This window comes from Nerophis lumbriciformis, linkage group LG27 (assembly GCF_033978685.3).
Source record: "Nerophis lumbriciformis linkage group LG27, RoL_Nlum_v2.1, whole genome shotgun sequence".
NCBI lineage: Eukaryota > Metazoa > Chordata > Actinopteri > Syngnathiformes > Syngnathidae > Nerophis > Nerophis lumbriciformis.
In genome coordinates this window covers 28,099,163-28,124,380 of record NC_084574.2, presented here as the reverse complement: position 1 = coordinate 28,124,380, position 25,218 = coordinate 28,099,163, and the positions used below count along the sequence as shown (strand labels likewise).

The window sequence follows — 25,218 nt, the reverse complement described above, 5'->3', positions numbered from 1 at the left end:
ACGCCCCGAGGGGGTGTTAACGCGATATTACAAAACCACGCGAGATTTGACCTCTTGTTTGGAATTCCCTAAAGATGGCGGCGGCGCCTCTCGATGAGGAGAGCCTACAGTCGCGTATCAGTAAGTCGTTACAACAACAACAAATAGTTAGCGACAAACCTAGAGAGGTGACATTTAAAGCGTATAGTTTTTTCTAGAATCCTTTATTTTTTAGCGAATGTCATGAAAACTGCGATCGGGGGATTATACATACATACTCAGTGGCTTTTATGAGTTGCATTGTTTTGCGAGCATTTTACGTTGTTATTCAGATTTGATCACATTATTTCAACGTTGTCTTTCCTCCACGCCAGTTCAGTAGAATCAAACCTGCCTGCCTCAACCAAAATAGGCTGTCACATTCTGCATACTTGTCAAACTGCTTTCGAAATCACTAAACTAACAAGCACATCCATCCAATTTCCTACCGATTGTCCCGTCCGGGGTCCCTATCTCAGCTGCATTCGGGTGGAAGGCAGGGTACACCCTGGACAAGTCGCCACCACATCACAGGGCCAACACAGATAGACAGACAACATTCACACACTAGGGCCAATTTAGTGTTGCCAATCAACCTATGTCATGCATGTCTTTGGAGGTGGGAGTCACGGGGGGAACAATGCAAACTCCACACAGAAAGATCCAGAGTGCAGCATCGAACCCAGGACCTTTGTATTGTGAGGCAGATGGCTCTAACCCCTCTCTCACAGTGCTGCCCAAACTAACAAGCATATTCCAAGAAATGACTAACAGCAGTTTCACTGTTGCTGTATGACTTTAAGGTTGAACATCAAAGAAGGTTTATATGGTGTAATGTTTATGTGTTTATGTTTTACAGACAATGCCACCAATCCTCTGAATAAGGAGACTGATTGGGAAAATATCAAGGTTTTCTGTGAGCAACTCAACAAAGAACCAGAAGGGTGAATAATGTGTTACCTTATAACAGTTCAATTGTAAATGGGTTATACTTGTACAGCGCTTTTCTACCTTCAAGGTACTCAAAGCGCTTTGACAATATTTCCACATTCACCCATTCACACACACATTCACACACTGATGGCGGGAGCTGCCCTGCAAAGCGCTAACCACGACCCATCAGGAGCAAGGGTGATGTGTCTTGCTCAAGGACACACCGGACGTGACTATGTTGGTAGAAGCTGGGGCTCCAACCAGGAACCCTCAGGTTGCTGGCACGTCCACTCTTCCAACTGCACCACGCCGTCCCCAGTTGATTCAAGTTATTATCAGTTTCTACCGGCTTTTGCTTTGATGAAACATGTGCCTCATAGGTTAATCATCAAAACATAATGGTTCAAAAATGTGCACTAAAGAATGTGATATTTGATAATTTTCTGAATCATGTATGTGTGTATTCACATCATCACACCTCACAGGCCCCAGATTGCTACCAGACTTCTGGCCCACAAAATCCAGTCTCCTCAGGAATGGGAGGCCATGCAAGCGCTTGTGGTAAGAGCTCGCTATTCTGTATTGACTTAAAGGGGTTATAATTTTCAAAACCAACACCTGACATTTTTAATTTAAACCATGGAGGCATGTCAGAGATATTAAATACAACACTTATGCCTTCTTCAAAACATGCTTCATGGAATTTGAAACATTAGTGACGTATTTTGCCATAGTTGTGTCAGCGGATATCTCCATATATGGTAAGAGTTTACCCTAAGAACCCTTCTACACTAAATGGTAAATGGGTTATACTTGTATAGCGCTTTTCTACCTTCAAGGTACTCAAAGCACTTTGACACTATTTCCACATTCACCCATTCACACACTGATGGTGGGAGCTGCTATGCAAGGCCCTAACCACAACCATCAGGAGCAAGGGTGAAGTGTCTTGCTCAAGGACACAATAGACGTGACGAGGTTGGTAGAAGGTGGGGATTGAACAAGGAACCCCCTGGCACGGCCACTCTCCCACGCCGTCCCGTCTACACTAAGCCAGATAAGGTTATCCAGGGTAAGTCCCATCTAACCTTATCCGTGTCCACACACACAACAATGCCACCGTTTAAGAACCCCGCCGTCCGCAGGCGGAACACGACCTAGTACGCATGCGTGAAAAAAAATGTGCGTGTCATAGTCACCTCTGACCTGGAAATGTTTTCTTACATTGTGTTTCAATGTAGACTATTGCCACATTTCATTTAACAGTAAACCTTGCTTGCCTCAGCATCAGCAGCTGTTAGACTATTGTAGTGAATCACACCTGAGCCATCATACATGAATCATATATTTAATGGACGTGTGGAAGTAAACAATGTGATAAAGAACATTTTACAACAACCAAAAACAGGACATTGTACTTGTAGGCTGAAATTGGCGATTGTACTCGACGGCCGCAACCACTTCATGGCTTCACAATAGTTATGGAGTACAAAACTAGGCGTTGAGTAATCGCTCGACATACATCGCAGACAATAACTGATAATCTGCTTTGCCAGTCCAAATGCATTCGCTATTTTTCGTAGTCTTCCCGTGTCCACGGGAGCCCGCATTTTCGTTGTCTCTCCTTCGACAAATGGACAAAGTTTTTCACTAAGTAGAATCACAGCTGACCTGGACATTCGAAAGTTCCCTTGCCGTTCCTCTGACACAACACACTCGGTGACAAACATATCCCACCAGGCTACCGTTCTTCCAGGGCTTATGCAAAACCGTCGCTCAACATTGCTATGTTGCCGACTGAGATGTGTTGTATCCCAAATAGCTGCAATCGCCCGTTTCCTACTATTACATGTACAAGAAGGAGAAACACGGGCATGTCTGGATGACTCGCCTCCATCTTTCTAGTGGTTACCTCCGAGTTACTGAACGGGTTGTTATGAAGCTGGCTGTGGCGTGTTCTTTCTGATGTCACTTCCTGTGTGGGGCGCTGTCTTTCTGGCGTTACTTCCTCTCCGAAGTCAGTTCGTAAGCGATCAATGAGTCCATACAAAGCTAAGAGCCGGAGATTCAAGAAATACACGGCGCACTTACCGGTATATATAATAAAATATCCAAGGAGGGTTACCTTAAACGATGGTTTAGTGTGGCTGACACTATGCTTAGGCTAAATAGTTATTCGTTTAAGGGGTTATCCGGCTTAGTGTAGACATAGCCTAAGAGCTTTGCCTGAGTCCACCCTTTTTATTAGTTTGTTTTCCAAACTTGTTGTCAATAAGTTCCTTATTTTTCTCTATCCTCTTGTTTGCCGTGCAGACTGGTTTGTTCATGTACATGCATGCTAAAATCCTCTGCTGTTACCATTTTTTTAAATAAAAAAAAGTAGCATATAGATGTAACTTATATCTGTTAGTAGACTTGATATGGAAGTGGTAAAAACTTTTACATGGCTGACAGTGTGGGGACGCAGTCGAAGGGGGCCCGGCCTGGAGGAGGGTCAAGGTCAAATGTTTGACATATTGATTGATTGATTGATTGAAACTTTTATTAGTAGATTGCACAGTACAGTACATATTCCATACAATTGACCACTAAATGGTAACACCCGAATAAGTTTTTCAACTTGTTTAAGTCGGGGTCCACGTAAATCAATTCATGGTAAACCTGATTGGTAAACCCTCAATTCATATAAACCTGACATTGTAATGTAAATAAGACCGCCCACAACAAAGAGATGATAAATGCCGTAGATAGGTACTTTATTGATCCCGAGGAAAATCCAGGGCATTTAGTTGCAGTATTACAAGATGTGCAGGACACAAGACATTAGTTATATTAAACAGCTGTTCCCACTCCCTTCCGTAAATAATAAGCTTGAAACAAGATTTAGAAGTTCCCCTATATGATTACAAATAAACAAATTACAAATTAAACCTGTGCAATTGGAAATAGAAATAGAATCCTACTTATGTAAATAAATGTACATAACCTGTGCAGGAAAGACTAGGTGTGATTTAAAAGAGACCTCTAAACAGTTAAGAAGGCGCATTCTGAAGAGACAGTCAGAAATGCAACATTTTGACCAAATAACCACCCATTCATGTTATGTAGACCACAAGGAAGTATTTTGAATGTAGAAAAAAATCATAGTTTGACCCCTTTAGCCTAATTATCTATTTTAACGAACATTGTACTAACCATTTTTGGTTGATCCCTAGGTTTTGGAAACGTGTATGAAGAACTGTGGGAAGGAGTTTCACAATGAAGTGGGAAAGTTCCGCTTCCTCAATGAGCTCATAAAAGTGGTCTCACCGAAGGTAATAATTGCTGAATACAGTTAAAAAATGGTAGTTTGGCTTCATCTACATATAACACTACCAATAGGAAAGTGGCATACCCAAACACATGTATGCATGTAAAGTTCCTATCATTTCAGGTCAAATTGACATAGCTCATATTTATACCTGACCATGTAATGTTTCCCATATATTAATTAATATATTAATTTGTGGTGGCCGGTACCTCCCGCGGGAGCGGAGATCCAGAGCTTGAAGAAAGTTTTCCATTGTTAGTAATAGTAACATTTCGGCTTCCTGGTAAAGTACTTAAACCCAGGGGTCCTAAGTGTGGCCCGGGTGCCATTTGACCAAGGGGGATTTTTTTTATATGGGTCCTTACTCCGTAGCACATTGTGAAAATAAAAAACAAAAACATTCCATCTAAAATGAAAAAATAAGCAAAAGGCGTCATGTAGTGAGAACAAGCAGAAATATTGGTATTAATAAGAAATGACAGAGTTAAAAGTCCATATTTTAGCAAAGGTTTGTACACTTGAACACAATATAACACGTTATACAGTACTATACATCAACAAAATATGACGAGGTGGTGGTGAATTAACTATCTCTTTGTTAACAAGCCAAAACAACAACAATGAAAAGCTAAACTGTGCTGTATGCGCTGCGCCAACACATGCACACACACACAGAAGTCCCTTTGGTGCCCTCACAAACAATCAGAAGTCACAAAAATCCTTAATTTTAACAACCATATTGCTACAGTAATAAACATTTAAAAAATATAAATCCACTCACTGTGCATTGACATCAGCAAAGGAGCAGACGAAAGGAGAAGGGTCGGGGGGAGCAGTCAGCTTTGCCACAAGCTACATAATCGTTAGCAAGGATGAAAATAAAAAACTATAACGGCCGTTTGTGTATGTGCGCTTTTGGAAGAGGCGCCACTGAACGAGAAGTAGTCTTCTCTTTTGGCATCTTTTTCCAGAATAGTCTGTTCTCATCATAACTAAAAACTTGTTGTGGTACAAAGCAGGCTTCCTCAAGCTCTTCAATACGAGCAAGCCCAAAATGGCTGCCAGCTGGACACAATATGAGTGAATGAAGCGTTCATACACAGAGACATGATTCGCCCACAGAGGCATATTTGGCGCGATCTAAACATTCGTAAATCGAAAAGTTTGCTAATAGAGGGGTTCGTAAATCAAGGTTCCACTGTATTAACTTTTTTTTGTAGACATTAATATACAAATGAGATGACCAGCTCATCTAGACTCCCACAAATAGATTCAGTTCTGTTGGACCCACATTGCAGTGCTGTCCAAACAAAATGCAAACATAATTATTTTACTGGGGAACATTTGTGACTGTTTTTTTTTGTTTTTTTTACAATGAACATTGTTACATAATTCTGGGCTACATTGGACACATGTTGTAATAAATCTGCTGCTTTGTATTAGGTCTAACTAGTGTTTAGTGCGTAACTGAACTTTCGAACAGCAGTATAACTTTTTTCTAAACAATCTTTGCAGTACTTGGGAGCTCGTGCTCCAGAGCCAGTGAAGACCAAGGTTCAAGAAATGATGTTCAGCTGGACGGTGAAACTCCCAGATGAGACCAAGATAGCTGATGCGTATCAGATGTTGAAGAAACAAGGTGAGTCCTTCAGAAGTATGTCCAACTTGGGAACATCGGTAACCGACAAGCTGAAGTTGTTTGCCTTCTAGGATACCCAACTTATTTTCAAAGTCGGGGAAGACGCCATGTTTTAGTTTAAACCTGTAGTTTCTGCTTTCATATCAGTTCTCCTTTTAATTAATGGTGAGCCAAAAGCATGACCCCTGTTCCAAGCTTTCCTTATTTGAAGCTTCTTAGCTCAACAATATATATCTTACAGTACACCGTGTGACACTAAGCACTTCAAATAACCATCTACAATAGAACCTACTATGTCATTGATAACAGCAGCATTTAAGGCTGCTCTGTAAAAGTGTTGAAAACACTATCACTGAATTGGAGTGGGTGTGCAAAGACGGTCAGAGCAGACCCTGTTTTTGTGCAGAAACCCTGCTGATGGAAAATGTTTATTCAACTATGGCTGATATGCGTCCTTGTTCTCTTCCAGGTATTGTCAAGCAGGATCCAATACTTCCTGACGACAAGCTCCTTCCACTCCCACCACCCAGAATAAAAAGTGCCATCTTTGAGGATGAAGAGAAGTCCAAGGTATGTAACACGCCTCCGGGTAAAATACAACATTTAAAGAATAAGCTTGAAGAAAAAGAACAAGTGTTATATGATAGGGATGGACAATATGGCCTTAAATCTATATTATGATTCATATTGCAGCCTCCTGCGGTAAAGATGTATCACTATATATTATTTGGTACATAAATGATAATAGAACTGTTTCAAAACAGGGTACACAGGCTCCCAATTTAGCTGCTGCCGTATGCAGTAACATAGTGTGTCATTTGTGGTAGTTTTATTTTGTCAAAACTATTATCAATCAACTTGTTAACTTACTGGTAATATTTGGTTACTTTCTGTTGTAACATGGTTGTATCTACATGTCTGTTAAAATGTGATAAGCACTTATTCTTCTGTTGTTTGGATACTTTACATACATTTTGGGCAATAGAGCGAATTTGGATATCAGAGGCAGTATTGGTCTGACCAAGCTGATACTGATACTTAAAATTTTCAAGATCACTGAATGATTAAATTTTTGATAACAATTATAATCACACAAAAACATAGGAGAGCCATGTAACAATGTCAATTAAACGTTAAAATATTTTTTTACTATTGGCTTTGATTGAAATCCTTTGGTTTTTCCTGATGTTGTCCTGTGTTTGAATGTAAAACAATATCGATTCAAACACTGTAGTATCGACAACATACTGAAACTATACTTGGTATCGTTACACGGTGGAATGCACTACCAACAGACCTTAAAATTCGAACTTCCCTACTAAATTTCAAAACTGCCATAAAATCATGGCTCAGCTCAATCTCTACCTGAACCAAAATTGATCCCCAGCAACTCTTCGAAGCATCAAACAGGTTTATATGTGGTTATAGTGTATATATATTTTCTCATTCTGTTTTGCACACTCTTGGAGCCAACATGTGCATAGTCATGTACATAGTGTCATGTACAAAGTGTATATACCTCCCCACCCCCATTTTTTGTATATATTGTTTTTCAAATCACCTGACATGTATACTGTGTATATGTACATAATTTATCAATTTTTTTAACGTTATTTTTTATATACATTGTAGATTCCTAATTAAGCCTTTAGCTTGACGCTCCTCTACTTTCTCCTGCTCCGCTTGCTGCGGCAACAACAAACAAACTCCAGACGCTCCTCTTCGTTTTGTATAGTTTACTTGTCACTTAATTATTCAAAAACGTAAAACAATAACGATGTGGGAACAAATGAATGGCAAAATAAAAGGAGTTTGTTACAGTAGGTGTTAGAAAAAGCAAGACTAAGAAAAAGTAAGAGTGAGAAAAAAAAACTGTGTGGCTCAATTCCCCCGCACCTGACTGCCATTACCCATAATGCACTCTGTCCAAAAACCAACCAACCACACAGATCCTTCCGCCATATATGCAATCAAACAGTTACGTCATCAAATTTAGACAAATGTAATAATTACAAATAAAGTGTACCTTATAATTATTCTAAGCATGCAAATATATACATTTTCGTATTATGCAAATAAAGTAAATAGTCCCATTTTGGCTGAATAAACATAAAGCACCTTCCATAAAAATGTAAATTAACTTAAACAGCATTTAGGCTCCTACATACATGTTACAGGTTGTAAATCTTTTATTATTGAATGTATCAAATGTGATGAATATTTAATGAACCACAATGGAAACAAGCCTTTTGGCTTTTTGTGCCATCCATTTGTCTTTTTAAAGCATTACATGGATTCAGTTCTTTAAGATGTCAATAAACTTCTCAATCAATCAATCAAAACTGTCGATACCACCGCTGTTTACTTTCAAAAGCTCTAGCTTAGCGATTAGCATGTCCTCCTACGGTGTGTAGTGTAGCATGTTTAGCTAGTCCTCGTCCTCCAGTGATAATACCGTACTAGTAAGAAATGTAGTATATTTGCCACCATGGAGGCGAGGATTGCTGACTTAGAAGTGGCTCTGCACTGTGGAGCCGCCAGCCAGAATGCTATAGTGCATGGGGGACACATTCGATCGCTTATCAAATTTGCGGCACACAGCTGGAATGTGTCATCAACATACATTATCACGACATAATAATGGTATTAAAAGCTCTATCATCAGCCACATGTATATCATTTACAGTATATTGTCTATATTGCACAAGCAAAATGTATGACCTGTTAAACCTCCCCTGAACTTTTGACTCCTGGGTAAAGTGTTAAGAGACAAACAGTTTACAAAGCCGTCTTCCTCTTTCCCTCTGCTGTCCTATCCTGTTTTGTAGACGTTGTCTCGCTTATTGAATAGCTCTCAACCTGAAGATCTAAAAGCTGCAAACAAGCTCATTAAGGAGATGGTTCAGGAGGTGAGTCATTGTTGCTTTGTTGTTTTGAGTCACGTGTATCTGCACCATCTTTGCAGGTTTCTATTTTTCTATTTAATATACATTTCATGACAAGTGGTGATTGTGACAATGCTGTGGAGATGACCCTTTCTTCTTCTAGGACCAGAAGCGTGTAGAGAAGCTGTCAAAGCGGGTAAACGCCATTCAGGAGGTAAAGGAGAGTGTCAGCCTGCTGAGTCAACTGCTGGAGGGCTACAGCAAGGAAGACCGCTCACAGAGCAACCAGGAGCTCATTAAGGTTGGTAAAGCTCTCAAGCACGTAGACGGAAAGTTCACACAAACAGAGGTGAGTACTTTGTTAAATCAAACTTCTGTCTTGTCTGAAAAGGATCTTTACCAACGTTGTGAAAAAATGAGACCCACACTGTTCCGGTTAGCCAGTGATACAGTGGACAACGATGAAGCCTTAGGTAAGAGAACTAGCACGGCAAAGGCCTCGTAGTGAAACAAAAAGAGACACATTCCAATGGACTGGTGAAAAAGCCAATAAATATGTGCGTTTCCAGCGGATATCTTACAGGCCAATGACAGCCTGACACAAGTGATCAACCTCTACAGGCAGCTGGTGAAGGGGGAAACGCTGACAAATGATTGTACAAACACACCTTCACAACCAGGTACCTCTCTTTAGTTTGCCATGTTTTAAGTTTTGGCAGATCCACCAAGTGTTGTGTAAACAGCCGTTGATATGCGCATTGTTTTTTATTTGAAATTAGGCAGCAGTAGCTCGGCGCTGTTAGACCTGACAGGACTAAGTGCACCAGATGACGAAGCACCATTTAACCCAGAACTCTCCAACCTAGACACCCTGTGTCAAAACATGGGCATCAGCCTCCTGGACGATGAGCTCATGTCCATGGGTAAGCACAAACCCTCATCTTGCTGGTATAATCAAGCTAGAATAATGCTTTTAAGAGCCAAAATGCATTGAGTCAGCTTTATTTGCACAGCAGTTTTGTCTTATGTTCATTGACTGTGTTGTAGACCTGCTGTTTACTAGCTTGCTGCAACCCAAAGTGTTGAATGAATCACACCATCAAGCCATATCTCCAACTTAACTGTTGTTTCTGATCTCCTAGGACTAAATGTTACAGACTCCTGTGAGCATCAGAACACTTTACAGGTAATGCGTATTCATATTAGAGTCAGTATTTGAACATGCTACTTTGGTCACGTGTACACAGAAACACACATGTCACGGACAGGCCAAAGCAGCAGGGGGTGCTATAACCTCGAATGTTTGAGCCAATAAGAGGCCTGAAGAAAGTTCATTTTGGACAAGACAATGAAAGAAATAGTGATTAATATTTCGAAGTATAAATCAGGCGCTCAACAAATACAAAAAAAGTGGTGACAAGGGGAGCGGTGGGTGGCAACTGTATAGCAGGGGGCGTAAAACCACATTTGGCCAGTCAAGTTTCTCAGTGACAAGGATTAAGTTTAGGAATGATTTGCCATGTGAAATAAAAACACAAACAGAACTGAAAACATTTAATCGAAACCTTTAACACTGTCTGAAAGAAAACAAACAGGTAACCACTTAGTTAGGTTTCATTATCTTGTGGTAATAAAACGAGTTAAACACCCTGACTGTACAACTCCTCTCTGGGGGGGAGGGGGGTACTAGGATGAAAGCAATAACAATACTGAAATAAACTGAAACAAAAAACAGTGCAATACATTTTTTATAACATGGTCACTACTACTGCCTAATTTCTCTTGTTATATTCTTATTTTACTGTTATATTTGTATTCTTATTGTTGCTTTTTATTTTTACTGCGTGTCTGTGTTTACTAACAACGGAGCCGCAGTCAAGTTTCTTAAAGAGGAACATTATCACCAGACCTATGTAAGCGTCAATATATACCTTGATGTTGCAGAAAAAAGACCATATATTTTTTTAACCGATTTCCGAACTCTAAATGGGTGAATTTTGGCGAATTAAACGCCTTTCTATTATTCGCTCTCGGAGCGATGACGTCACGTTGTGACGTCACATCGGGAAGCAATCCGCCATTTTCTCAAACACCGAGTCAAATCAGCTCTGTTATTTTCCGTTTTTTCGACTGTTTTCCGTACATTGGAGACATCATGCCTCGTCGGTGTGTTGTCGGAGGGTGTAACAACACGAACAGGGACGGATTCAAGTTGCACCAGTGGCCCAAAGATGCGAAAGTGGCAAGAAATTGGACGTTTGTTCCGCACACTTTACCGACGAAAGCTATGCTACGACAGAGATGGCAAGAATGTGTGGATATCCTGCGACACTCAAAGCAGATGCATTTCCAACGATAAAGTCAAAGAAATCTGCCGCCAGACCCCCATTGAATCTGCCGGAGTGTGTGAGCAATTCAGGGACAAAGGACCTCGGTAGCACGGCAAGCAATGGCGGCAGTTTGTTCCCGCAGACGAGCGAGCTAAACCCCCTGGATGTCTTGGCTCACACCGTCCCTTATGCCACCGAAGATGATCAAGAGAAGAATATCGACCCTAGCTTCCCTGGCCTGCTGACATCAACTCCAAAACTGGACAGATCAGCTTTCAGGAAAAGAGAGCGGATGAGGGTATGTCTACAGAATATATTAATTGATGAAAATTGGGCTGTCTGCACTCTCAAAGTGCATGTTGTTGCCAAATGTATTTCATATGCTGTAAACCTAGTTCATAGTTGTTAGTTTCCTTTAATGCCAAACAAACACATACCAATCGTTGGTTAGAAGGCGATCGCCGAATTCGTCCTCGCTTTCTCCCGTGTCGCTGGCTGTTGTCGTTTTCGTCGGTTTCGCTTGCATACGGTTCAAACAGATATGGCTCAATAGCTTCAGTTTCTTCAATTTCGTTTTCGCTACCTGCCTCCACACTACAACCATCCGTTTCAATACATGCGTAATCTGTTGAATCGCTTAAGCCGCTGAAATCCGAGTCTGAATCCGAGCTAATGTCGCTATAGCTTGCTGTTCTATGCGCCATGTTTGTTTGTGTTGGCATCACTATGTGACGTCACAGGAAAATGGACGGGTGTATATAACGATGGTTAAAATCAGGCACTTTGAAGCTTTTTTTAGGGATATTGCGTGATGGGTAAAATTTTGAAAAAAACTTCGAAAAATAAAATAAGCCACCGGGAACTGATTTTTAATGGTTTTAACCCTTCTGAAATTGTGATAATGTTCCCCTTTAACATGGAGATATTCTCACTTCTTTTCTTTTGTCGAGCACAAAGAAAATAACATTTTAGTTAAATGTAAGTTGTGTCTTGGATCAAAGATCCCATCTACTGCCCAAAACAGCAATTCAAATCTGCTGAAACACCTACAAAAGCAACATGCTTCGACGAAGCTAGTAAAGAGAGACACACTTCACCTCCACCTCCAACAGCGGCTGGATTTTAACAGCGGCACTGCTAGCCAGGAGAACATTGATAGAGCCATTGTGTGCTAGATAGATGTGTGCTAGATTGTGTGCTAGATGTGTGCTAGATTGATAGAGCCATTGTGCTAGAACAGTGGTTCTCAAATGGGGGTACACGTACCCCTGGGGGTACTTGAAGGTATGCCAAGGGGTATGTGAGATTTTTTTTAAATATTCTAAAAATAGCAACAATTCAAAAATCCTTTATATATTTATTGAATACTTCAACAAAATATGAATGTAAGTTCATAAACTGAACATCAAATCAAGTAGGCTATTCCATTCATTACCATAAACCCAGAGTTTCCCCCATGCCATGATGGTTTGACCCTCACTAAAATGACTGTCAAAAAGAACTGTGAAAAGAAATGCAACAGTGCAATATTCAGTGTTGACAGCTAGATTTTTTGTGGACATGTTCCATAAATATTGATGTTAAAGATTTCTTTTTTTGTGAAGAAATGTTTAGAATCAAGTTCATGAATCCAGATGGATCTCTATTATAATCCCCAAAGAGGGCACTTTAAGTTGATGATTACTTCTATGTGTAGAAATCTTAATTTATAATTGAATCACTTGTTTATTTTTCAACAAGTTTTCAGTTATTTGTATATCTTTTTTTCCAAATAGTTCAAGAAAGACCACTACAAATGAGCAATATAATAAATCAGAAACTGATGACATACTGTTGTATTTTACTTCTTTATCTCTTTTTTTCAACCAAAAATGCTTTGCTCTGATTAGGGGGTACTTGAATTAAAAAAAAATTTCACAGGGGGTACATCACTGAAAAAAGGTTGAGAACCACTGTGCTAGAAGACATGCAGGCTATTTCTACAGTGGAGTCACCCGATTTCAGGCAGCTAATTAGCATGATAGCGGGCGTCAAACGGCGAATGGCACCTGGACAGTGAGCACATAAACATGGAAAGCAAGCTAAAGAAAATACTCCAAACTCTGCCTCTGCTCATCATTCATCATTGAAGGTGCACACACTCTGTCAATTCTCTTATATACTCTTTCATTCTGAGGTGGCGACTTGTCCGGGGTGTACCCCGCCTTCCGCCCGATTGTAGCTGAGATAGGCTCCAGCGCCCCCCGCGACCCCAAAGGGAATAAGCGGTAGAAAATGGATGGATGGATGGACTCTTTCATTCTAGATTTCTAGAGTGTTTGATTATCACATCACTCTAAATGTATAGACTATAAAGTTCACAAACATAAAGAGGGATCCTAGTGGGCCGGGCCAATCTTTCCTTTTCTCTAAACTAAAATTGGGGAAATGCGTAGAATGTTCTGGGCTTCAGTACAGTGTTGATCTCATGAAGACATGATTTTATTTCAGAATTCCTTGAGAAAAAAATGCCTGGTTAGGCTTTGTGTATGTCACGTGTGCCTTCCTTAGGTGAAGCCAGGTTTACAGTTATGTTGTTATTATGCTGTTTGTTACTTAAGTATGTTATGTTGCAGCTATTTAAAATAGTTTTGTCAATTTGTTCTGGCCTGAAATAAATTGGCCCTTTGAAACATATCTTTGTCTTTGTGTGTTGTATGTAGACCACATTGCTTAGCAGAGTTCAGTGATGCAAATGTATGTCAAGTTGATCAACAGATTGTATTATTCGCCAGTGCAATAACAGTACTGAAATGAAGGCTAGAAGGGCATTAATGGGAGCTTTTAAAAAAATAAGAAAAAAATAAGTAACTAGTTACTTTCACAGTAGCGCATTACTTTTTGGTGTAAGTAACTGAGTTACTTTTGAAATAATGTAACTAGTAACTGTAACTAGTTACTGGTTTTTAGTAACTAACCCAACACTGCTCATTTCACATAATCACGTTAAAACCAAATGTATACCTCCTTTGTTTTGTTCCGTCAGTCCGCTGTTCCAGAAAACCCCGCTCCGGCAGTCCCAGCTGCGCTGTTGCGTCCGGCTGTAGTGCAAACTCCACATGCTGTAGCAGAGGCACCCAAAGCCATGGATGAGCTCGACATGCTGGGGAAGACATTGTTACAGCAGTCCCTACCTCCACAGAACCAGCAAGTTAAATGGTGAGAGAGATTTTAATGAGATTAGTGGTGTACATTGTTGGTGTATTAACTTTTAGATTTACTCAAGAATTATACACTTTGTAGTACTTTAAGACCAAAAATACCAGACCAAGCTTATCCTTTCTTATACTAGTGTACATTATGCATAATTTGGACAAAACAACATTTAATTGGCTAGGGGTTGGACATCAAACTTACCTTGCGCGTAACCAATTCTAAACTTATAACTTAGTAGCAACAGTTTGGAAATGGCTCTTTTGAATAATTGTAATCATCAGTCAGGACACATTCAATTAATGTCACACTGTCGGAAAATACAAGTAAAGCAATAATTTTTTTAAATTATAATTTCGAGAAAAAAATCTACCGTATTTTTCGGAGTATAAATCGCTCCGGAGTATAAGTCGCAGCGGCCGAAAATGCCTTATAAAAAAGGGAAAAAACATATATAAGTCGCACTGGAGTATAAGTCGCATTTTTTGGGGAAATGTATTTGATAAAACCCAACACCAAGAATAGACATTTGAAAGGCAATTTAAAATAAATAAAGAATAGTGAACAGGCTGAATAAGTGTACGTTATATGAGGCATAAATAACCAACTGAGAACGTGCCTGGTATGTTAACGTAACATATTATGGTAAGAGTCATTCAAATAACTATAACATATAGAACATGCTATACGTTTACCAAACAATCTGTCACTCCTAATCGCTAAATCCCATGAAATCTTATACGTCTAGTCTCTTACGTGAATGAGCTAAATAATATTTGATATTTTACGGTAATGTGTTAATTTCACACATAAGTCGCTCCTTAGTATAAGTCGCACCCCCCGCCAAACTATGAAAAAAACTGCGACTTATAGTCCGTAAAATACTGTAATTGCAATTTTCTGTCATATTGTGATTGCGATTTGATTTGCGATTTTTCGCAAAGTGCATAAGAGTGAAGGAAGACATGTTACTTTTAGACTGTCAACCGATATATTCTTGTCTCAAGGTGTTACACATTAGAAAAAGATCAATTAATTTACTTTCAAAAATACTTGGCTTTATGCAGACAGACCCAGACCTTTTGTCTACATCATTCATCATTACTGTAGAATTATTTACCATTGTACTGTAATTGGAAGGTAGGTAATTTTGCTATCCTAAATAAATAAACAAAAAATAAAATGGACTCATTCTTGTAAGCAAAAATGTAACCTATATATATATTGAGCATTTTGAAGTGCATTTTTTTCCTCAGTTGGAAAAATGAAGTCAGACGTTCGTTTATTGCCATCACGTGATCACGGCATTCTTGCTCGTTCATCCATGTTAATGGTCGTATATTTCCCATCCAATTGAAAGCTAAATTATTACCACCAAAATGTATTAACTACGACACTGAACTACAACTGGATAAAAATGGCAGACCCCCGCAAAGCTCTTCGGGTAAACCTCTACCATACATGGAGATTGCCGCTGTCGTAACCAAGGGAAAATATGTCACTAAAGTCTCAAATTCCAATCAGCTCGTTTGGAGCAAGTTTGGAAGAAGACACAATTTGTTTCAATAATATCTCCGCCAGCCGCTATGGTTTGAGTACACATTTTCAGGACTTAATTGGATCCCAAATACACGAAAACGGGTACCAACAGGTAGGAAAAGTAGGTTTTGCATAATAGGACCCCTTTAAATCAGAAAACTAATGAATTAATTTGCATTAAGGCGTTAATTTTGACAGCTCCAAATATTAATAACCCCAAAGCCAAGACTTGCCAAGCACAGTCTGTGCCATAAAAACAACCAATTTTAATTGAACTCTACCAATTCTGCTCAAAAGAGTGTCCACCCAGAATTATGCCAGAAGCTTGTTGATGGCTATTTCTACTGTAAATAGCCAAAAACATTGTGGTGATACTTGCTCAGGAGTATACTGTATGTCATACTTGATTCTTGTTTTGTTTAAATGGTACACTCTCAAAAAAGAATGGTTTAAAAAATCAGTCATGATCTAAAATTGCAATGGCATTCATTGGAGTTGATGTCCATTTCTGTATGTATCAACATGATGTTGTTCTTCAATGACTGTGACTGCTGTCCTGTTGACACGCAGGGATAAAGTCCAACCTCAGTCTCGAGTGACCTTACGAGATCTCCAGACCAAGTCCAACTGTAACTCTGGACCTGTTCCAACCCTACAACCGTCAGCTCCCGCGCCCTCATCCAACTTGGCTTTGTACGAACACGCTGACAGTTCTTCTGGCTCCTACAACATCTCCCTAGCTGACGTTACAGTGCCTCTGGAATTAATCCACCCAAGTAAGATGAAACTGATACACCCAGATTGTGTTGCCAGATCCAAATAAGCATGTTTTGTTTTTTTGGGGTGAATATGTTTTAGGCAGCTTGCTACCAGTGACTGTATTTGACAAACTCAGCCTACGCGTTTTGTTCACGTATGCCCGAGACTGTCCGCCATCACGGCCGGACGTTTTGGTAGTGATCATTTCCATGCTGTCTTCAGCGCCCATTCCTGTCACTAACATACGCTTTCAAGCAGCGGTACCTAAGGTAGGTTGATGCTGTATGCTTGTAACAAAGGAGTGGAAAAATGGGGATAATGTGTCTCTCTCTGTTGCCCAGGTAATGAAAGTGAAGCTGCAGCCTCCATCGAGTACTGAACTCCCAGCATTTAATCCTATCCTTCCTCCGGTTGCTATCACACAGATTCTTCTGCTGGCTAACCCTCAAAAGGTTTGCTTCTCTGATGTCATGTAGTGAAATTTAAAAAGGGCCCGAACCTACGTTTGCAACCTCTTAAGTTTTATGTTGAACATGTTGTACTCTTGCTCTACAACAGGAGTGTCTGAATCGATAACACTAATATCAAAACTGATACAATATAAAAAAAAAATGTTTAAAGAAAAAAAACAGCCTGCTTGTCAGCTTCGTGTTGTCATCAACATTTTACCTTTTTCTCATTACATTACAGCGGTTTTCTTTTTTATTCCACTTCTTACAGCGCTGCAATGTCCATAACAACACACTAACCCCACACATTAAATCAATAGCACTATAACATTGTTTAAAAAAAAAGTAAACTAAATACGGAAATGTCCTTTTACTCCGTCAACTTTAGGTAGGGTTTACTTCCTTTGAGCATGGTAAATATGAAGGGCTAAATTGGACAAAATTAAGTATCCATCCATTTTCTACCGCTTATTCCCTTTGGGGTCGCGGGGCGCGCTGGAGCCTATCTCAGCTACAATCGGGCGGAAGGCGGGGTACACCCTGGACAAGTCGCCACCTTATCGCAGGGCCAACACAGATAGACAGACAACATTCACACTCACATTCACACACTAGGGCCAATTTTAGTGTTGCCAATCAACTTATCCCCAGGTGCATGTCTTTGGAGGTGGGAGGAAGCCGGAGTACCCGGAGGGAACCCACGCAGTCACGGGGAGGACATGCAAACTCAAATTTAAGTAACTAAATATAATGACTCAACTCTGTCATTATTTAGTTAAATAACACACAAAAAAAGTCGCAACACTGGTCCAAACTTGCAATTTACATAACTGCGTGTGTTCCTCAAGGCACCATTAAGTACTCTCTTTTGGCAGTTACATTTTTTACCGTAATATTATTAACGTAACTAATGTGTTGCTATAGCTTGTGTACTTCAGATGTAGTCATTTGTTCAATTTCTTTAGTTATACTGATAGTGGGCCTTGAGGATCCATTTTAAGTCCTCTCTTTTCATCATTTGGGCTATTTAACTGGTGGCCTGTGAGTTCAGTTCAAAAACTTGACTCACATTTTTGCAGCATAGTCTAAAAAACACTATAATGCTGTCAGAGTTATTTGACTAGCTTGTTTTGCAGAGGGTCCAGTAATTCTGACTAAATAGATACAAATCAATACCGTACAGGACGCTGGTTCTCCGTAGGGGAGAACTCCTATTAACTTAAACTTAATGCGTGCAAAGTATAATGGCTGAGTCGTCACATGAGATGTTTTTCACTGCACTTTTGTGTCTCACGTTTCAGGAAAAAGTGCGTCTGCGTTACAAGTTAACCTTCAACATTGGGGAGCACGCTCACGACGAGTCGGGTGACGTGGACCAGTTCCCGCCCCCGGCCTCCTGGGGGAACCTTCAGTGAGAAGAACTGCCTTTCATCTACGGCTTCCTTCTGAATTTGGGTTGAAAGCGTCCCATTGAACTGGTTCTTTGTTGAAGAGAGCAGTTACGTTTCTACCCGGTGCCTTCCTGTCCTTTGTGGGGTTTTGTTTGTCTTTTCCACTTTTTCCTGTCACATTTATCTCAAACAAAACTCTTTCCATCCAGGGATGTTTGGGGGAACAAGTTGATTTATTTAAATGAATATATGCATCCTTGATATAGCATAAATTGGTACATCAAGGCTGTTATTGTTTTTACAAAGCAGACATGAAGCGTGTGACAATGGCGATCATTGAAGTCTTACGAGTGTTTTAATCACATGGGAAGTGGTGCCGTTACACACATTTTAATGAACCTTCCAGGTGAAGCAGTCACTTGAAATCACAGAAAATTGTGACGCACGTGTAATCAGACATGTTTGCGTACCGTTACATAAAATGTACGTTGTTATGCTGCACTCCAGCATGCCAGTGTTGAAGGAATTATTTTCCCACTAACGTCAACATTGTACTTTTTCAGCAGTGATTAATTATTTGCAAATAATGGTGTTGCTGGTGAGAGCATCACGTTATTACGGTGCCATGAAGAAGACACCCTACTCATTCAATTGAATGATATCACTTGTCATGCACTTGTTTGATTTTTGCACATGAAACATGTTTATTTTTATTCATTTGCTGCCTTTTTTGATGAATGTTTGACCCAAAGAAGGACCCCACTTAAGTCCTGAGTTGACATTGCTGACATCGTTGATCTGTGATTCTACCACACGTGCCTGAAATCAAGGTCCTTATTTTTTTGTGCATACCTATGTACTGTACATCTCTTGTAATATGTTAATGTCCGCATCAAAAGGTACATCACGTGATGAAACAACCTACAGCATGAGTCTATGGCCACTGAGATTATACTGATATGACAATAAAGAATGAAATTGGTGGCAGACTGGCTCCATGTTATGTTATGGTGAACTACTTCAGTTGTTTTTTTTTTTTAAGCATCCCATCCGTTTTCTACCGCTTGTCCTGCATATCCTACATCATTTTGGCGTGAATTAAGCGCTTTTCAGCATAAAAATAGCTAAACTAAAATATTAATGCTACAGTGGTATTAGTCACTAGATCAAGGGGTTGAAAGAGCCATATTGGACCAAAAATACAAAAAACAAATCTGTCTGGAGCCGCAAAAAATGAAAAGCCGTATATAAGTGGTATAATGAAGGCAACACATGACGTAAGTGTCTATATTAGCTATATTAGCCTACTATCACAATGAGTATGTGTCGCAGGCTGAAGCAAATCTTTGTTGACAGAAATGTTGAAATGTAATATTTATTCTACACATTTTTACATTGGAAAACATTAGTAAATCAGAGGCTACTCAGAAGGTGAGATAAAAGCCAGTAATTTCCAGGAGTTAATGGCCAAAAAGGTATAGATGTGTGTGTCCAAGTTAAAGGAAACAGCGGGCTGTCTTTTTTAATAGATTTCTTACAATCTTTGGCAAGCTAGGTAATGTTTGCTGTGGTCTGGAACAACATGGCAGACAAACATCAGAAATGCAGCCAATATTACATACAGATAATGTGTCATGAGACATGTAAAACTAAATTATATACAAATAGGATAAAAGTAAAGGATATTAAATGAGCTCAAATATACCTACAAATGAGGCATAATGATGCAATATGTACATACAGTTAGCCTAAATAGCCTGTTAGCATTGATTAGCTTGTAGTCATGTATTGACCAAATACACCTGATTAGCAGTCCAACAAGTCAATAACATCAACAAAGCTTTGTGCATTCACGCACAGTATAAAACTTTTGGTGAACAAATTGAGACAAAGGAGTGGAAGTTTTTACATGTAAACAAACTGTTGCGTCACAGTCCACACTATGGAGAGTTCAAGAACCGCCGAAATTAGTAGGAAAAAACGATGGTCACCAAATACTCTCATCAGTGAAGCATACACACAAACATTAAACAGTGGTCTTTCTAACAATTGGAAAGGTTTGTGTCATTTTTGTCCTCAAACAAAAAAAATATTTTCCCCTATCTTTTTCCATTTTCAATCCTTTTTTAAAAAATGCTGCGGGGAGCCACTTGGGCGGCAACCCAAAATGTTGAAAGAGCCACATCGGACCAAAAATACAACAACAAAAAAATCTGTGTGGAGCCGCAAAAAATGTAAAGCCTTATATAAAATTGTTATAATGATGGCAACACATGACGTAAGTGTCTATATTAGCTATATTAGCCTACTATCAAAATGAGTATTTGTCGCAGGCTGACACAAATCTTCGTTGACAGAAATGTTGAAATGTAATATTTATTCTACACATTTTTACAACATTGGAAAACATTACTCAAACGGAGGCCTTTCAGAGTGATAACTCCTGGAAATTACTGGCTTAGAATGGCCAAAGGTATAGATGTGTGTGTTCAAGTTGAAGGAAACAGAAACTACAAGTAAAAATTAGTTCAAATATACCTAAAATACCAGGCATAATATTGCAATATTTACATACAGCTAGCATGAATAGCATGTTAGCATCGATTAGCTTGCAGTCATGCAGTGACCAAATATGTCTGATTAGCACTCCACACAAGTCAATAACATCAACAAAGCTCACCATTTGTGGATTCACGCACAGCATAAGACGTTTGATGGACAAATAGAGACAAAGAAGGAGTGTCATAAAACACGTCTTTCTGTGGCTGCGTCGGAGAAAGTTGTACATGTAACAAACCACGATGAGTTCAAGGATCACTGAAATTAGTAGGACAAAGCATGTAAAGAGTGGGATTTCTAACAATTAGGAAGGTTTGTGTCATGTTTGTCCTCCTACAGAAATCATAATAAAACAAAAAATATATTTTTTCCCCTCATCTTTTTCCATTTTCATACATTTTTGAGGAAGCTCCAGGGAGCCACTAGGGTGGCGCTAAGGAGCCGCTTGTGGCTCGAAAGCCGCGCGTTGCCGACCCCCGGATTAAGTACAGGTGACTAAAGGGTGTTATTTCATGTCTATATGTAAAAACTTTTTGTAAATGTTTTTTAATTTTCTTGCTGTGAAAATATGTGATTTTTAATTAATAATTATAATGAATAAATAATTCCATGGTCAGGCCCAGAACCAATTAACAGCAAGAAACGAGGGATTACTGTACAAAATATTTTAATGTGTTCCGTTGAATAATATGGTACAGTAAAGCAGTCAAAAGCCGGCAGTTGTACACGTGTATCTCAATACATTAGAATATGGTGCAAAAGTTATTTGTTTTCAGAAGGTCAATTTAGTCAAAGGGAGCAAATTACATGCTAGGGAAGTTTTTGCAAATATTTGGCTGATTAGAGCTTGAAACAGTAGTTGATATTATTTTACTTTTTTACATTTCCATACAATTAACTCGGGGCTTTCATTAGCTGTAAGGTGTAATTTACAAAACCCAAAACCAGTGAAGTTGGCACGTTGTGTAATTCGTAAATAAAAACAGAATACAATGATTTGCAAATCCTTTTCAACTTATATTCAATTGAATAGACTGCAAAGATAAGATATTTAATGTTTGAACTGAGAAACTAAATTGTTTTGGAAAAAAATAATTAACTTTGAATTTAATGGCAGCAACACATTGCAAAAAAGTTGGCACATGGGCATTTTTACCACTGTGTTACATGGCCTTTCCTTTTAACACTGGTGCTCGGACGTACAGGTGGTTGAAAGACACTGCTCGGACAACATTGAGTTTTTGATGGTGAAATGCAGACCTTTTTACCTGCCAAGGGAGTTCAGTGCAGTGTTTATACTGTCTGTTTACATCCCCCCACGGGCGGATTCCACTACAGCGCTAAAGCTGCTGCATGACGTCATCAGTAAACAAGAGACCGCACACCCCGATGCTGCGTTCATGGTAGCTGGGGATTTTAACCACCGCAACCTAAAGAGCGTCCTCCCGAAATACCATCAATATGTGAACTTTCCTACGAGGAAAAAAACATTCTGGACCAAGTATATTGCAACGAGAGGGGAGCCTACAAGGCTGTACCCAGACCACACTTTGGACTATCTGATCACATCTGAGCTTTTCTATATCCAGGGTACAGACAGCGCCTCAAGCAAGCCCCCACAGTGAGTAAAACTGTTAAAGTGTGGAATGAAGACACTGAACTAGTGCTTCAGGACTGCTTTGGGAGTACAGACTGGGACATGTTCAAAACTGCTGCTCAGAAGGATGCCGGTACTGTGGACATAGAGGAATATGCTGGCTACATCAGCACATGTGTGGAAAACATTGTTCCCACAAAATACAAGATATACCCAAACCAAAAACCCTGGATAAACTGTGATGTTCGGTCCAAGCTACATGCCCGCTCCACTGCATTTGTCTCAGGCAACGCTGAGGACTACAAGAAGGCAAGATATGAACTGCGTAAATCCATCAGCGAGGCCAAGGGACAATACAGACAAAAGCTGGAGGGATTCTACTCCACCAGATTCCCGGCGCATGTGGCAAGGCCTGCAACACATCACAGACTACAAGCACAGGAGCAGGGGGGTCAGAAACAGCCAACGCTCACTGCCAGATGAGCTGAATGAGTTCTATGCCCACTTCGAGGTCCTCAACACCAACCAATAGAGAGGGGTTCTGACCACGGAGCGCACGCAGGACCCACCACTCACTGTGACAACAGCAGAGATACGTACAGTTCTGAGGAGAACAAACCCACGGAAGGCAGCCGGCCGAGACAACATCCTTGGCCAGGCCCTCAGGGTGTGTTCATCAGAGCTGGCTGACGTACTTGCTGACATATACAACTTGTCACTAGCACAAGCTGTTGTGCCCCCCTGCTTCAAGACCACCACCATCGTGCCCCTGCCAAAGAAAAACACTGTGACCTGTCTGAATGACTATCGCCCTGCTGCACTCACTCCAATAGTGATGAACTGCTTCGAGAGGATAGTCATGTCACACATCAAAAAGACCATCCCAGACACACTGGACCCTCTACAGTTTGCCTACCGGCAGAACCGGTCCACTGAGGATGCAGTCAACACCGTCATCTACACCACCCTCACCCACTTAGAGGGCAAGGACATCTATGCCAGGCTATTATTCATCGACTACAGCTCTGCTTTTAACACGGTCATCCCACAAAAACTCACTGCTAAACTCCTCACTGTTGGTCTGACACCAACTCTCTGTGGCTGGGTCATGAACTTTCTCACAAACCGGCCCCAGTCAGTCAGAAACGGCAACCAGACATCAGGCACAAAGGTTCTAAGCACAGGGACCCCCCCAAGGCTGCGTGCTGAGCCCCCTATTGTACACCCTCTTCACACACAACTGTGTGGTCTCCCAGAACAACACCAGTATCATCAAGTTTGCAGATGATACTACGGTCGTCGGACTGATCACCGGGGGAGCTGAGGCAGCATACAGAAGGGAGGTAGCGGAACTGGTGGCCTGGTGTCAGGATAATAATCTCTCCTTGAACACAGACAAGACCAAGGATATGATTATTGACCCACGGAGAAGGAGTGCACAGTACACACCTCTGTACATAGGGGGGGACAAAGGTGGACAGGGTGAAAACCTTTAAATTCCTCGGGACCCACATCAGCGAGGACCTCACCTGGGATCACAACACCCAACAAACAATAAAGAAAGCCCAGCAGCGACTGTACTCCCTAAGAAGGCTGAGAAAATTTGGCATGCCACCCAAAATTCTCAGCAACTTCTATAGAAGTACAGTTGAGTGTCCTTACCAGCTCAATCACGGTCTGGTATGGAAACTGCACTGCTAAGGACAGGAAGACACTCCAGCGAGTGATTAAAACTGCTCAGTACATATCAGGAGCAGCCTTCCCCTCACTACAGGACATGTACTCTACCAGGGCCACCAGGAGAGCACACAACATCATAAAGGACAGTACACACCCCCAGCACAGTCTCTTCAGCCTCCTACTATCAGGCAGACGATACAGGAGCCTGAAATCCAGGACTACGAGACTGACAGGTTCTACCCACAGGCTATCAGGCTTGTGAATGCTAACTTGAATAAGACATACATTCTGGAAATATGATGTCTCATTCTGAACAAAAACTACTACATAGACCAGAGGTCTCAAACCCGAGGCCCGTGGGCCATTTGCAGTATTCTGCTTAATTTCATTGTTTAGTGCAGAGGTGTCCAAAGTGTGTACTGTGTTGTACTAAAGCTGTAGTATGTGGACTTTGGAAAATTGTCCTAAGCTACAGTACAGGCCAAAAGTTTGGACACACGCTCTCATTTCAATGTGTTTTCTTTATTCTTATGACTATTTACATTGTAGATTGTCACTGAAGGCATCAAAACTATGACACCTGTGAAGTGAATACCATTTCAGGTGACTCCTCTTGAAGCTCATCAAGAGAATGCCAAGAGTGTGCAAAACAGTAATCAGAGCAAAGGGTGGCTATTTTGAAGAAACTAGAATATAAAACATGTTTTCAGTTATTTCACCTTTTTTGTTAAGTACATAACTCCATGTGTTCATTCAGTTTTGATGCCTTCAGTGACAATCTTCAATGTAAATAGTCATGATGACTATGAGTCAAATAAAGAAAACGCATTGAAAAGAAGGTGTGTCCAAACTTTTGGCCTGTACTGATGTCAAATCAGGTAGGTATCATTTTTACATGAAATACAACAATTTCAAGTTGTTGTACGATAATTTGCCG

General features: G+C 40.3%; 1 protein-coding gene across 1 annotated transcript; it reads left to right on the top strand.

Annotated features, from left to right (window-relative positions):
- The first annotated feature begins 37 nt into the window (after positions 1-37).
- LOC133624568 (ADP-ribosylation factor-binding protein GGA1-like) lies at positions 38-19,425 on the top strand. Its single transcript, XM_061988239.2, has 17 exons — positions 38-120; positions 878-962; positions 1,437-1,512; positions 4,167-4,265; positions 5,777-5,900; positions 6,370-6,470; positions 8,729-8,809; positions 8,949-9,086; positions 9,177-9,258; positions 9,355-9,465; positions 9,565-9,708; positions 9,928-9,971; positions 14,141-14,313; positions 16,417-16,622; positions 16,705-16,874; positions 16,947-17,057; positions 18,356-19,425. The coding sequence occupies exons 1-17, from the start codon at positions 75-77 to the stop codon at positions 18,467-18,469; spliced, it is 1,905 nt and encodes a 634-aa protein (XP_061844223.1). The 5' UTR covers positions 38-74; the 3' UTR covers positions 18,470-19,425.
- Positions 19,426-25,218: the final 5,793 nt, after the last annotated feature.

Bases quoted from the DNA above. Each gene is read 5' to 3' on its own strand.
- LOC133624568 (XM_061988239.2), top strand. From the start codon at position 75: ATGGCGGCGGCGCCTCTCGATGAGGAGAGCCTACAGTCGCGTATCA. The intron at 121-877 runs GTAAGTCGTTAC...TATGTTTTACAG, and splicing joins GAGCCTACAGTCGCGTATCA to ACAATGCCACCAATCCTCTG. The intron at 6,471-8,728 runs GTATGTAACACG...CCTGTTTTGTAG, and splicing joins AGGATGAAGAGAAGTCCAAG to ACGTTGTCTCGCTTATTGAA.